The sequence below is a fragment of the Sander vitreus genome, chromosome 24 (assembly GCF_031162955.1).
Source record: "Sander vitreus isolate 19-12246 chromosome 24, sanVit1, whole genome shotgun sequence".
NCBI classification, from domain to species: Eukaryota; Metazoa; Chordata; class Actinopteri; order Perciformes; family Percidae; genus Sander; species Sander vitreus.
The window spans coordinates 7534860-7550725 of NC_135878.1; the positions used below are offsets into that span (position 1 = coordinate 7534860).

The following is a 15866-nucleotide window of genomic DNA, read 5'->3' on the forward strand; positions in this document are numbered from 1 at the left end:
TCCATTTCCACTTGCACAAAAGAGCCGGGGAGATGAAGCAGATTAGCAGCTCTTTTTGCCCATTGTGGAGGTTCTAAATGATAAGATTTACCCCGTTTCCATCCCAGCCTGTGTCCTGTGTGTGTGTGTGTGTGTGCATGTGTGAGTATAAATTCACACAAGACACCACGAAATCCTTTCTCTTTCACTCCATCAGAATATGCTTGCCTTCTTTTTCTTTCACATGCAGGTACTTACACACACACATACACTTTTTTTTTCCAAGTCTTTAATTCATCCTCATAGGAAGAACAGACGCGACAGATGGCTTTTGAGTCACTTCCCTTCTTTGTACTAAACCGTAAATGTACAGTTTGATGGGAAAGCTCTTAACTTAAACCTTTTCATCACTAAAAGACTACGTTCTTTATATGTCCCTTTAACTCATAAATTCCTTTTTTCAGTGGAAGAGGCACATTTAAGCTATGTTTCTACAATCATTTATAACTCATTCACTGGTCTTAATATAATGTAAAAATGGCACACCGTTAGCAATTAATATCATGCCATTATATTACATTATTATGTTCCATCTCCAGTAGTTTTTTTTCTCACCTCTATCTCTATAGTCATGGAGGTTTTATAAACTATTGTTCAATGAACAATAGATAATATGAACAATGTTCCTACATGACTCATTTGGAGACAGTAGTTTCCTCTGATTATACCTTAGTATTTAGTGCCATCTACTGATCATCTTATAACATTGCAAGCTCTCATTTTTCCAAATTTGATCAAATATTTCATACAATCTATTGTATAAGATACATATTATCCTTAAATTGTATGAAATTAGAGTTGTGTATACCAGTGCTGATGCTTGGTTGATGATGTAAATGTAATTTTTAAAGTGACGCACAGTTGAAAGTGACAGAAATAACATTACCACTTTAAAGTTATACTAGACCATATGGGTTTCGTTCTGCTTTTTCAAAAAAACTGTTAATGAACTGCATTTTATATCCAGTGGTGGAAGCAAAGTGCATTCATCATTCATACAACTTTGATGTACTCGTAATTAACCTGAGTATTTACATTTTATTTTTACTTTACACTTACTTCAGAGGGAAATACTGTACTTTGTACTCCACTACACAAGTTACTTTCAGCGGGGTATCTTAACACTTATTTCAACCATTTTCATTTCTTATTTCTTTTTAGGTCTATTTAATTAGTCTTTTTTTTCAATTCTTTATTGTACAAAAGTTTATATACAAAGGTACACACAAATACATAGAACAGATATTACAACACAGGAACAAAAGAGAAGACAATACCATAAAAAAAATATATACTTTTACATTTCATAATGCCAGAGCATGTGTCATATTATTTCATATTATTCATTTAATATCATGAAGGTCTTAATGGCTTTTTTTATATATATATATATATTAAATAAAAGGGTGCTATATTGCTAAAATTCATTAATAAAGTGCAGGAAAGTTGGCTTGGTTCCTGACCATTTTTGCTTATGGATATGGAATTTTCCAAAAAAATAATAAATAGTTGTATAATATACCTATTTAATTAGGCTGCGTCCATGCTGCTCCCACATGTTGTCCCCTTTCCGGTCTGTGTGAGTTTTCATTCGTCCTCTTGGGGGCGCTGAGTGTCGGCCCCTCCAGTCAAACACTGTTGCGTCGATTGCCGAGTCACGGATAGGAGTTGTTTAACATTCACACAAGGGCAACAGCCGTTAACAGCATGAATATACAAAATTGATGTTAGCGATGACAGACGCCTGGCTCACACTGACTCTCACCAGTCCGCCACGTTATGAACTGTCGTTTGTGTTAACGTTAAAGCTGTGTATAGCTGACTGAGCTAGCTTACAGCTAATAGTTGTTGTTAGTGGATTTGCTATCTTCCCTGGAGTAACGTTAACCTCTGTTATTGACAAGTGAGTGGGTCTCCATCGTTGAAGTGACTGCGAAGTTGACAGCAACCATCTGGCAAATAAGGTAATGTTACAATTGGCTAACTTTATGTGTAGAGCCTCTGAAATACATGCTAGTAGTGTTAAATTCCTTTTGCCTATTGTCACTTCACCTTCTCAATGTGAATGATGTTGGAGCGGGTATAATGTTACACTTCATATGAAGTGTTCCTGTAAAATGCCCTACCCACCACATTTGGTACATTTTGGTAATGTGTGGCAACTGTGTGGTGGTGTGGAAATTTATAACCAGCAGTTAAAGCATGTGCAATAGTGAACAATGAGTCAGCAATGTATGGTGTCACTGAAGTTAACAGCCTAAAATAGCAATAGCAAATCTAAGCAGCCAGCCAAGTATGTAGAGAGTCTGCACTTCATTGTTTGGAGGATATTTATGATTGTTAAACTACCCAACAATATATATATATACATTTCCTTTTGTTGTAATTTTACATTAAGGTGTACAGTCTTCTGGACATTTAATCTGTTACCTTTAATCTTGCACTTAATCTATGGTTGTGCTGTATCTCCAATTAAGTCATTTCTGTCTCTCCCCAGCTGCAACCATGGTGTTTATTCAGGGCTACTGCGAAGCCAATTCCTCCATCTCCCACACCTGGGTGGATGAAGGCATCTCCCCATGCTTCTACTTCACACTGGTCCCCACCATCCTGCTAACCATCTCCTTCTTCCTTGGCACCATCCACTGCATATTCTACCAGAAATATGGCACTGCAATGGAACCCAAGTTCATTCCACGCTCCTGCCTCTATGGTTTCCAGCTAGCTATCTCTGTCCTTCTCCTGATCCAGTTTCTGGGTGGGATGGTGTGGCTGGCAGCCAACGGAGGAGAGCTCCCAGGCTACGTGTTGTTATATGGCTGCTTCTCTGCGCTGGGCTGGGCTTGGGCTATAGCCGTGCTCAGGGTGGAAAGACGCAGGTCTCTGCTGATGGACCGGACAAGGGGCCACAGTGTAGCCCTGCTGCTGTTCTGGGCTGTGGCTTTCTCAGCTGAGAACTTGGCCTTCATCTCCTGGTACAGTCCTCACTGGTGGTGGGGCCTGGAGAACAATCAACAACAGGTGAAGAAAGATCAAATGTCACATAAGATACCTTTTTTTCACCATCATTTTGAAAAGTCAACTCTTAAGAGGGCTTGGTCTTTTGTAGCACAAGCCTCTTTTTATTTTTATTATTTTTTTCGAGACTGGATTTGATCAAAATATTGTACACTGCATACTGCATTGAGCTCATATGCATTGCTTCATTGTTATCCTCTGTACCAGCATGCAGCATGTCTGTGCAGTTTATCTCCTTCCATTCCTATCTATTCAAGATTAAGTTCATTTTTCTAATCTTAATTTTTTTATTTAAAAAAATGCCGTTATAGCTTATGCACATATTCTGCATAAGGATAAACCTCTTTTCACTATCATTCTATGACTGTTTTCTAATGTTGACAATGTGTGCTTTAACAGTCTAATTAATGAAAGGTTAGTTAGTTGTTATTCTTTTGAGACACACTTACAACTTGGCTTAAAGCAGTGCAGCCTGTTTTCATGTTTAGTTTCGAGTATAACAAGGTCCTACCCAGCCATGGCATGCAAAACATGCATAACACCAATGTTAGTAGGTGCAAGACTAGAGCCTTTTTTTGCTGAGTCATTGCCCAGTCTAACTTTCAGATCCCAAATTTTAAGACAAAATCTTGCCCCTCCCACACTGAGTCAGACCACAGAATTGTAAGCATGACTTGACATTTGTGTTCTTTGTATTATTTTATCTGTCCTTAATTTGAAATGATGTTTTGTTAAAATGTTAATCCTGTGTTTTACTCAATTTGATACCTCTTTTTCATTGTAAAGACCCCACATTTATAACTTGTATGATGAACACCTGTTATGTGGTATCCATATTGATCAGTTTGAATTGCCTATGAACCCCTCAGGTGCAGTTTGCCCTGTGGCTGATGCGCTACATTGGCACTGGGCTGCTCTTCTTCATTGGTCTCAAAGCTCCAGGGTTGCCCCGGAAACCCTACATGCTACTGATCAACGAAGATGAGCGGGACGTTGAGAACAGCGGACAGGTAACTAGGCCTGTAAAAATGATTGCATAATTGTCTAATTGCAAATTTTTTTTACATAATTGCGGTTTCCTTCTTTAACCGCAATTAATTGCTAACATTAGCTAAGGTCTTAAGGCGTATGACTGGTAAATGTTGATTTTGTTTAGATATGCCAAATTGTAATTATATAAGGGATTATTGGTCGGACTATATGTTTTTATAATTATTTCAATTGTTAGTTGTTGGCACTTGACACCATACAAAAATGACGAGGGGGATACAGAAAAAAATGTTTTGGATAATAAAGAGGCTTGACCTACTTCATAGGCTGTGTGTTTGTGTTATTACATTATCTGGGTTACATAACTGATATATAAACAAAAGATGTATCCTGGAATTGCTTCAAAACGTATTGTTTAAAAAAGTAATACATAAATTAATATTTTTAAATTTGACTGAAAGAGACAATTATATTGTTAATCGCAATTCTTTCTGAGACACTTAATTGTACAGTCACATTTGTAATTGTTACAGCTCTACTACAGGTAACGCAACATTAAAACTCTCATCTGGCACTGATGTTTAAAATTTCACATCTCAGACATGGCCTCTTTCCACTTTTATACACAATGCTGTGTTAATTGATTTGTATGTCTCTATCTCAGAGCCTTTTGGGCAGAACAGAGGACAACCAGTCTACCTGGCAGGGTTTCAGGAAAAAAGTGCGCATGCTTCTTCCCTACATGTGGCCCCGGGGCAACATCTTCCTCCAGCTACTGGTCCTCTTCTGTTTGATCCTGCTGGGAGTCGAGAGAGTTATTAACGTCTTTGTACCTATTTACTACAAGAATATTGGTGAGGGACATATCTTGTTACCAAACTTTGTAGACTCAAATGTTGATTTATTTCAGAGCTGCTTCTCAAGTGAAATGGTCCGTTTCTGTAACTACATTGCTGCAACAAGCTAGAGCCACAAGCTAATAGTGTTTTTTTTATTTATTAAGTCTGAGCCACAATTTGAAAGCCTCAAGTGCCACATGCCAAAAATAATGTTAAATATACACCAAGTGGCATGCAGACAGACTCATTGAGTTTAACACACTGTTCCTCAGGATGTGTAATGTGATAAAATTGAGACATCTTTCTCCTGATAGCTTAGTGCCTCCCGAGGACCAGAGAGAGAAATATAAAACACCCTATCATCAGAGAACACCTTCCCAATCTTACTATTATCTACCTTATCTTCAAGCCAAATAGCTGACCGTCTTGAGTTTTTTTTCATTTACCTTGATGTATTTGTCCCTTTCTCAGTGAATGAACTGACTGATGGCAGCAGCTGGAATACTCTGGCTACTACAGTGTGTATTTATGTCCTGCTGAAGTTAATGCAGGGCGGCGGGGCAGGTAGGACCAACACATTCTGTTCTGGACGCATAATGTAGAGAGTAGACTTTGTAGTGCCACAGAAAGACAGACACTTACTGTACAAGTGATACGGCACGTTGATTTTCTGTTTCTAATCCCATTTCAACATGAAGGTTGTGATAAGGCTTGTCTGTCACTTTCACCATTGTCTTTTCCTCTTCCCAGGTGCCTCAGGTTTTATCAGTAACCTGCGCTCCTTCCTGTGGATCAGGGTTCAGCAGTTCACCAATCGTGTGGTTCAAGTGCGTCTGTTCAGCCACTTGCACTCCCTGTCCCTGCGCTGGCACCTGGGCCGCAAAACGGGCGATGTGCTGAGAAGCATCGACCGTGGCACCTCCTCCATTAACAGCCTGCTCAGGTAAAATGGCACTGGATGGACTGGGTTTTCCTCTGGACCCATATTTTTCCTGAAATTGTATTCTCCTATTTGAAGAGAAAACTGACTCAACTGTCCCTTTTTTCCCCCGCCACAGCTACATAGTGTTCAGCATCATCCCAACCATTGTTGATATTGTCATTTCTATTATCTACTTCATCACTTATTTCAATGCCTGGTTCGGCCTAATCGTCTTCATCTGCATGGCCCTCTACCTCAGTAAGTAGTGCATGTTCAACCATAGCTATCCAAAATTCTAATTCATTTAATAATAATAATAATAATAATAAACAACTTAGTTTAGTTGAACATATCCCCAGATATTATTGCCTGTCAATATTTCCACCAGCTCTGACCATCATTATCACTGAATGGAGAACTAAGTACAGGCGAGACATGAATCAGCAGGACAACAATGCCAAGTCCAGGGCTGTGGACTCCTTGTTAAACTTTGAGACGGTACATCAAACATTTCATCCATCTGCATTTTGGTTTATAAAAAAGTTTCAATAATTAAGATGCCAAACTTTGTCCCACCTTTTTTATTTTGTCTGTTTAATAGGTGAAATACTACAATGCAGAGAGCTATGAGGTCAGCCGTTTCGAGGATGCCATCTTAAAATATCAGGTAAGTTAGAGAAGTTCCCATTTGGACATTAATTCTGTCTATGTATAATCATCACTGCTTTTGAGATTGCTTTTAGTGTCAAGCTGCACAAGATGCTGTGTGGAAGCCAATCAGCACCTTCCCCAACAGCAAATGGCCAAACCCCCAGGAAATATAATTATTTATGGCAGGTTTAGTTTCAAAACAAAGACAATAAGATCATTTGACACACACACACACACACACACACACACACATATATATATATATATTCTACAGTCTGATGGTTCTTTTCTCCTCCTGTTTTTAGGTGTCAGAGTGGAAGACCCAGGCATCCCTGGCCTTCCTCAACCAAACACAGAACCTCATCATCGGATCAGGCCTGCTGGCAGGCTCCCTGCTCTGTGCCTACTTTGTAACTGAAGGAAAGTTTCAGGTACTGAGCACTTTGACATGGCTTTTTTTTTATTTATTATTATTTTATTTATTTATTATTATTAATTTTTATTTTATTTTTTTTCTATATTCTCCGGTCTCTACTAGAACTACCGCTTGTAACCTGAACACTCCTAAGATGATGTCTTGATAAAATGTATTGTATGTTTTACTGATCAAACTGAAGAATAACAATTTTAGTTTGAAGTGTTGCCATGAGGTGGCCGGGTTAGCTCAGTTGGTAGAGCAGGCGCACATCTATAGAGGTGTATGCCTCGACGCAGAAGGTCCAGGGTTCAAGACCAACCTGTGACAACTTCCTGCATGTCTTCCCCCTCTGTCTTCCCCTTTCATGTCTAGCTGTCCTATCCATTAAGGGCGGAAATGCCCCAAAAAAATCAAAAAAACAAAACAATTGTGCCATTAGGTTTGACTGTGAAAACAAATCCTTTTATCCTAGATTGGAGATTTTGTTCTCTTTGGTACCTACATCATCCAACTATACACTCCCCTCAACTGGTTTGGAACCTACTACAGGTAAGAAGAGGAAGAAACAACTTAAAATGCATTGTGGTCGACTATAGTACAGTAAAGTTTCTTACTTTTGGTTCATTCTTGTTATTGTTGTAAACTGTTGGCCCTATTTGTTCTTTACTGCAGAATGATCCAGAAGTCTTTCATTGACATGGAAAGCATGTTTGAACTTTTCGAAGAAGTCGAAGAGGTACTTTTTGAACTGGCCGATGATTGTCCTGTGTTTTCACCAGTCTGTGGTTTTCACTTTAGGCGCTGTATTGTGATCCACTTCATTATATCTTCTGTGTTTGTTCTCTCGTGCAGGTGAAAGATGAAGTAAATGCAGGAAGTCTTCTATTCACACAGGGAAAAGTGGAGTTTGAGAATGTTTACTTCAGCTACACCAATGGGTTGGTTCACATTTGATTTGATAGCCTGGTTAGAACTACAGTTGTGTAAAGTTGTTAGACTAGATGTAAGCCGTGACTTAGTTTGATCATACGAGACTCAATTCTTGGATTTCTTTACTGTTTTACAGGAAGGAGATTCTCAGGGATGTTTCCTTCACTGCACTTCCAGGACAGACCGTTGCCCTGGTAAGGAACAACTTCAATTTAAAATGGATTTACTTACTCGTACAGTGAAAGTGTCTGCGTTCTGTTTGGACTGTGCAACTGTAATTTGCTCTTAATCTCTCCAGGTGGGACCATCAGGCTCTGGGAAGAGCACCATCATACGACTCCTCTTCCGTTTCTATGACGTTCAGGGAGGCTGCATTAGCATCGATGGGCAGGATATATCAAAGGTAAATGTTTGGCACCATATCTAGTACATGGAAACATAATTCCAAGTACAATTGAGCATACAGTGAAAAAATCAAAGCAAAGGCACAGTTTGTATATAGTGGAGATGGACACAATATGTACAGTGCAAAGGAAGTCCAACTAATGTAAGCATAAATTAGCCCCTTCTTACGTTGCTCTTGAGATTACCAAGAGAAATGAAAGCACAAGTTACATTGTCTTTAATATAGCTGTATGATACTGTGTGCGTTCACAGGCACACTCTGGGCTGGTAATGACTATGTCTTCATTGTCTTTCCTCAGGTGAAGCAGACATCTCTGCGAGCTCATATCGGCGTGGTTCCCCAGGATACCGTGCTTTTCAACAACACCATCCGGGATAACATCCGCTACGGCCGCATCTCTGCTAGTGACCAGGAGGTGGAGGAGGCTGCTTTGGCTGCTGATATACACGATAAAATCATGACCTTCCCCGAAGGTAACCTTTGGATTAACCCTGCTGTGCTTTAACTGATGTATCAAACTGTCGTGGATGTTGAAGGTAATGGGAGGGATATAATCCCTCTACTAGTTTGTTGTGCTACATTTGCACAAACTATTTCTACCACCAACCGGTGTCTTTCTCTGGCAGGTTATGATACGCAGGTGGGTGAAAGAGGTCTGAAGCTGAGTGGAGGAGAGAAGCAAAGGGTGGCTATCGCCAGAACGATCCTCAAAGCACCACAGATCATCCTGCTGGATGAGGTGAGATTCCAGGAAGGGGCAGTGATGTCTGAGTGGACAAGCAGACCAAACACAGAAACCGTTGCATCTACATTAGGGCTGCACGATATGAGGAAAATATGCGCTAACATTGTTGAATATCTCGATAACATTACTTTCAATAAATAAACAGATATTTAAGTGGACTCAGTTCTGCCTTTCTGCTGCTTTCAGTAATCTGCTAAAATACAACAAATTGCGGGTTGAATTTAATTCAAATAAAAGGAAATCATTTCCAACATTTTTATTGAACAAATTGAACATTGAATAGAATATGAAAGGCACCACTAAAAAAGTGTCAGTTACATTTTAAAGTGCAGTTTTCTACTGATATTTTCTTTCTAATAACAAAAAATCTCTTGAGTGTCTTTTTAGCGATATGCTGCAGCCTTTGTGATGTGTTGATTGCGCCAGTTGATATCACAATGGCGATTTAAAAAAAAAAACTATATTTTGTGTAGCACTAATCAACATTGAATCTTAACGTTGAAGCCTTAAAATAATTGCCACAATGTTGCCGTATTTGCCCAAGTTGTTTCACTATCCTTCCACTTTAAATGGCTAAAATGATTGCTGTTATTTCCAGTTGTAACAAATAATGTCTCTCTGCAGGCCACATCTGCTCTAGACACACAGACAGAACGCAACATCCAGGCCTCATTGGCTAAAGTCTGTGTCAACCGTACAACAGTCGTTGTAGCTCACAGGTAAGAGATGCATGTACTGTCCGGTTGTTTTCTGAAAGGTTTTAGTTTTTTCTATTTCCTTTGTTTCAGTGGTTTTATCTAATGGTATGTGTGTTTCTCTTTTAATCTATATATATAAAAGGTTGTCCACCATAATTGGAGCAGACCAGATTCTGGTTATCAGTGATGGCCGGATTGCTGAGCGAGGACGGTAAGTGTGACTTATTGTTCTGAATGTCATTGTGAAGATCCCCTTCTCCATTGAACTCCAAGTGACTCACTTTCTCTCCATCCAAGACATGAGGAATTGCTAGTCAAGGGAGGCTTGTATTCAGACATGTGGATGAGGCAACAGCAGGCCCAGGACTCCGATTCCTCGTCAGACACGGAAACCAAAGACCGAACTTCAGAGAAACTGCAGCCGCCCTCAGCTTCATCAGGCGACCACGGCCACTGAATGTATTTGTTTTGTTTTGTTTTGTTTTGAAAGGGAACTTTCTTTTTGAATGTGCGATGGCAGGTTATGGAGAAAGGGGAAGGTGCCTTAACCAAACTGAGGAGGCACGCACAATCTTACTTTTTATACCCCAAGGCATTGGTTGTAATAATTATGGTGAAGGTTTTGTATGCAGGGACAGGACAAAAAGATCAAATCATTACCGCATCATAAAAACAGACATCGGTACTTTTTTCTCCAAACCTATAGAATGAAAAGTAGTGCATGTTGTCCCATGCCTTCATCCGGAGGACACCCTGCGTGTTTACATTTTACAATTTGTTTTGAGGATGTTATTCATTTTAGAAGTACTCTTCTTAGCTTTTAAAATGTTGTCTCTATTTTTATATTAAACATTGACATTTAAATGTCTTAATAATCTCTGACCTGACTTGACATAAATTATTTAAAGATACAAAGGGAGAGTTGCAAGAAATAAGGGAATAGAAACACTAAGATTCAAGATTCAAAAAGCTTTATTGTCAAATATGTTGCAAAGCAGCTTGTTGAATTGAGCAACTACTAATGACTCTGCCGTCCACTAAATAATATCATATGAATGTCAATAGGTTGGTATACAAACTGTCAGGGATTTTATTTAGCTTTGTTTTATTTCTTCAAGTTTTTGGTTGTCGGTGTCTGAGCTCTACTGTTATTTATATTGAAGGCGTATTTATACTTTTTGATCACTAAGGTAAAGTGGGGTGCGTTGCTTGTTATATTGTGTCTTCTATTTAATTGTCAAGGATTAATGAAGACACAAAAAGTAAAGGTATAAATTGGCAATCATGTGATTTTTAAAAATGATTTACATATAAAGTGGTACGATCCATGTCTGCCTGTCATTGGCAGACATTTTGACTTGGTCCATGGATGTTAAAAGTTATCTGTTAGATCTGCTTTTGCTGCAGAAAAAAGTCCAAACTTATAGCCATGAAAAAGATGTACCATAAAACTAAATAATACCCAATGTTATTCTCACTTAGTGTAATGTTTCAGTATATACAATCATATACACAATTTCTGAATAAGAATTTGCAATCATTTGATGTTTTGTATCTACCTCAAATGGTATTGTCAATGATTATTACAATTTGTAAATATTCTGTTTTGTCTTAAAAATAAAAGTTGTTTGTGCTGATTTTGACATTTACTCTATCAAAACGGAAAGAGCAAGTAAGAATAAGCAAGCTGAGAGTTGGACACAGTAACTAAACAACTAAGCAGCACACTTCATTATAGGGAAGCATCCAACTGGTATTGTGATCATTGTGAGGTACCAGAAACTGTAGAGCATGTGCTTGTTACTTGCAGGAAATATGTAGCCTATCAGAGAAAAGGGCGATGTTGAAAGAAATGAAACGATTTGGGATAAAAGGAGCAGGAGTTAATAACATACTGGAGTGTGGTGAGAGTGGACAATACTTCCTAATGAGAACAGGACTGATGAGCAAAATATGACGTCCTGGACACTGTAAGAGTTAACTAACACCAGAAGATGGCAGTAATGCAAAACTGATGCAAGCTGCCGTTCAGAGAAGTGTCCCAGGTCAGGCAGGGCGTGTTGCTGTCTGAGCGCTAGCAGTTACTTGTCAGAAGGGGGCCAGGCCAAACAGTCGTCTTTTCAAAACTCGGCGGACTAATGTTTAATCTATAGTAGATATGGATTTCGACGCTTTATTTAACGAAAAGACATTTCAGTTTTCGGACTTCCAGGAGTTCACGGTATGTCGTTCAGTTACGACGACGCTAGGTCCACTAAGTACGGAAGCTAACGCTTGGCGCTTTAGCTAAGCTAACGTTAGTTGACGGATATGTCAGCCAGTTAGGTTAACATTGGGTCTCTTGTTCGAATTTCAAATACGGCCTATATAAGTCACATTGATTAGCTAGATAGCTAATGTTACCAATTCAAGCTAAATCATGTGTCGTTAAAAATTATACTTTTAAGTAACGCTAGCTCCTAACGCTAGTACTTTGTTAGCTAACGTAGCTAGCTGTCATGTTGCCCTCACTCCGTTGGCAAGCTAACGTTACGGGCCTTATATAATAGTTATAAAAGCTACTGTAAACTCACGAAACGTTAGTGTTAATGGAAGCTTTTGTAAATGTGCGTGTTAGTAAAATTAGTGCTGAGCATATTGTTTTTTTTGCAGGTAGCGTTTTACGTAACGTTAGTGCTTTTCTAAGCGAACTAGCTAACGCAACGTTGTTGTTTTTGCAGTTTATTCCTGGACACCAGAAGTTGAGTGAACGAGTGAGAAAGCGACTGTATTATGGCCTGGACAAAGACGTTTCTTTAGATGGCCTCTCTTGCCCTGTTACAGGTGAGTTAAATATTAGCCTTTAAACTAGGTGAACACACAGAACTAAAGCGCCTCCCCTTCGTAATAAAAACTGGATGTGCAAGTTTTTTTTCCCCTGACTTGTTATAAGTCACTGTCAACAAAAGAGGATTTAGTTTTATATAAAATATTTTTGGGACAACTTTGAAGTTCCCATATAGTGACTTGCATGTTACACGTACAGAATTAGATGATAAACCTAAATAGATTGTGATTGCACACAAGTTAACTTTTGTTTTTACTTACTGTGACTGCAGATATCGCTGTTGAAATCTTCCAGAAGTCTGCCCCAAGCCCAATACGAAAGCTTCAGAAGAAGTATGCTGCTCATGTTTCCAGGTTTGTACTTTGTATTATGCATAGATTATATATTTTATAGGAACCAAATGTTGCACTGCCAGTCATACATCTGAAACTAATCTATTTTTTGCTTCAGGGAGGCTTGCATTTCGCCATGTGCCATGATGCTGGCTCTAGTTTACATAGAAAGGCTCCGACATAGAAACCCTGAATACCTACAAAAGATCTCCTCCTCTGACCTCTTCCTGATCTCCATGGTATGTGTGTTGGGTTCATAGGTCATTCCATATGTGTCAGTGTTATTTCTGGCATTGTTGCCGCTCATTTCAGGAAGCATTGCAGAGTTATACTTTTGTTCCCAGACTGCGAGTATAATAATATTGTATTGACAAATCCATTGATCTCTCACATTGAATTAGATGGTTGCCAGCAAGTACCTGTACGATGAAGGGGAGGAAGAAGAGGTTTTCAACGATGAGTGGGGAGCGGCTGGGAAGTTGGACGTCAAAACTGTCAATAACCTGGAGATGAACTTCTTGAATGCCATTGTAAGTGTGTTTGTGCATTAGCAGATAATATGTTCTCACATTGGCATTTTGGTTCAAGTTCTTTGTTCCAACCATTGTGTTGTATCTTCTAGGAGTGGAGCCTCTTCACAGAGCCAAATGACTTATTTGATATACTAAGTCAACTGGAAACCAGGTTGGTAGTCTCAAAATACTTTTTGAATAATTTTTTTTTTATCAGCACTGTAGTGACATAACTAGTGTAAATGGAGTATTTCTGACTCTTGCCTCTGTATCCCCAGTATTGCAGAGCGGCAGGGGATGAAGCGTGGCTGGTTCACCTACACTGACCTCTGTGTGCTACTGGAGCAATCGGCATGGAGTCAAGCCCTCACAGCCATCTACCAGCACTTTACCAAGGTTTTTTCAATGTCTTTTTTTTCTCCTCTAGTTATTACTTAAGACCACACAAACATTGCAACAACAATATATAGTCAAAACTAGAGGTATTAGAATCGTGAACATATAAGGTTTGATCATCCGATAAACCTCATTGTATTTTCAGGTTTCATGTATGCTCGGCCTGGTCTATCTGACCAGTGTGGCTGGACTTATTGCCACCAGCGCTGTGGTGCACCAGCTCAGTCTCTCCCGGAGCGGCCAATCCCTGCTTCTACCTCCAGCTGAGATTAGTCCCGACCTTCAGATCTCCAACCGAAATGCAGAAGCTCGTTCTCCAGCCCGGCACCTCCCCCGTTGTGTTCTGGCCAACAACAGTCTGAACCGTCAGCCCGGTGCAATTGAAATCGGCCAGGATCACGGACAAAGCCCCCCCTCGGTATCCTCACAGACATCAGTATTGTGTTTCTGGGGCTCCATGCTTGCCTCAATGGGTCACATACATCCTGAAACAGATTCTGATATGGAAGCTCCCCAAACCTGGTCTCCTGTCTCCTTCTTCTGTCCTGGCTGTCTTGCATCCCTCCGTCCTCTTCAGTGCGGGCTTAGAAACACCTCAACACTCTTCGCTCACGGCTCCCTTGATAACCATCATGCAACGTGGCTGGCCTCCAGCCTCCTTGGATGGGCAGAACCAGGTCTAAACTCTCGCTATACTCCACCTATACAGCTGGGATCCTGCCATCCGGAGTCTATGTTGCCTGTCGACAAAGCCCAAGCTCTGCTCATGCCCGGTTAGTCACTGGCAGACTCCACTCCTGTCAACCTGTGGTAATGGACTCTGGAAGTTAAACCAGCACTGATTTCATGACTCATCAACTGCTTTAAGTCATGTTTTTGTTTATTTTTCCAGATCTAGAATACAGGTGCAAAGGCCAGAGTACTTAGCCACAGACGGAGGAGATTTCGGAAATTCACTTATAGCTCAGCACTGCAGAATTCGTTTGCCACAAGTAAAATGCCATAGTGTTCCGTTGCTCTGCAACTTGTTTTAAAGCGGAGAATATAACAAGGAAATGGAAGCTAGTTTGATATGTTTTTCTTGGCTGCAACCAAACAGTTTCGCTACCCACATTTATCGTTGTTTGAAAGTTCAGACCGGGATGTAGGGCCTTTTGGGATGTGTGTTTTGAGTTACTATATTACAGCTGTAATATTAAAGCTGCGTGCTACTTGGCAAGTTGATGAAAGTGTGTGGAGGTTTTCACAGCATATCTGAAAGTTGACTTTCACAGTAGGTGGTTTTTTTATTTAATGATAGGGCTCTGTGAGAAGAAGGGACTAAACCAGTTTACTTTGTTTACTTGCAGTAATTTTGGCTTATCCATATTTGCTTAGGGTTACAATTTATTTTTCATTTATGCATAAGGAGCTTTACACCAGGCATTGGTCACACACATGCAGCAAGCATTTTGTACACCAAATAGTTTCTGTTTGTGGAACACATTAATTGCCGCCTGTCCTTTGTAAACTTTCTCTTTTTTATTCAGAAGAAAGCATCAAAGAAAGGAAATTGACAACACAGAAATCAATAACATCAACTCCTCTTATTCTGTTTATTTGTAGTAAAAAGTCTAATTTTCTTTATTGTCAATACTTGCCAGATTCTATGTGGCAACACATAACCTTAAAGCCACTTCTCTGTCACAGGATTATGTAGCCGGATGAGATTTAAGAGATTAGTTTCCCTTCTCTGTAAAAAGGATGGGCTCCTGCAGTTTCATGCAATTTGTATTTGGTTTCTGGTTGGTGTTTTTGAAGTGAACATTCTGAACATGTTACAGACTAACGGCCGTGTTTCTTTGTTGATGCGGTCTGGAATTTGCACATCTGGCTCCATTTTCACTGCAACAGGACATTTCACTCTGTCGAGCATTGTCCAGTGCATCTTTTAAACACAGAGGTCTACATGGTCCCCAGGACATTTATTTTGTAATCGAACCTTTTGACTAATTGTTCTGAGCATCTGAATTTGATACAGCACAAAGTCCTTTAATTTTGTACATGGTGTAAAATACAAATATTGTACAAATCTGTAGAAAAACCAACAGTCTAATAAAGGATGCATTTCTTTGACATTTGTTAATTATCGTCTTTTATCAAC

General features: G+C 39.6%; 2 protein-coding genes across 2 annotated transcripts; both read left to right on the top strand.

Annotated features, from left to right (window-relative positions):
• The first annotated feature begins 1656 nt into the window (after positions 1-1656).
• Positions 1657-11293, top strand: abcb6a (ATP binding cassette subfamily B member 6 (LAN blood group) a). Its single transcript, XM_078244107.1, has 20 exons — positions 1657-2003; positions 2537-3060; positions 3927-4067; positions 4712-4901; positions 5358-5450; positions 5637-5829; positions 5945-6066; positions 6197-6306; positions 6410-6475; positions 6765-6890; positions 7350-7426; positions 7550-7613; positions 7730-7815; positions 7944-8001; positions 8106-8210; positions 8512-8686; positions 8840-8952; positions 9583-9677; positions 9799-9867; positions 9954-11293. Exons 2-20 carry the CDS (start codon positions 2545-2547, stop codon positions 10111-10113), a joined length of 2559 nt encoding a protein of 852 aa, XP_078100233.1. The 5' UTR covers positions 1657-2003; positions 2537-2544; the 3' UTR covers positions 10114-11293.
• A 398-nt stretch (positions 11294-11691) lies between these two features.
• Positions 11692-15838, top strand: cnppd1 (cyclin Pas1/PHO80 domain containing 1). Its single transcript, XM_078244108.1, has 8 exons — positions 11692-11877; positions 12377-12479; positions 12755-12836; positions 12934-13054; positions 13217-13345; positions 13438-13499; positions 13606-13723; positions 13869-15838. The coding sequence occupies exons 1-8, from the start codon at positions 11815-11817 to the stop codon at positions 14499-14501; spliced, it is 1311 nt and encodes a 436-aa protein (XP_078100234.1). The 5' UTR covers positions 11692-11814; the 3' UTR covers positions 14502-15838.
• The last annotated feature ends 28 nt before the right edge of the window (positions 15839-15866 follow it).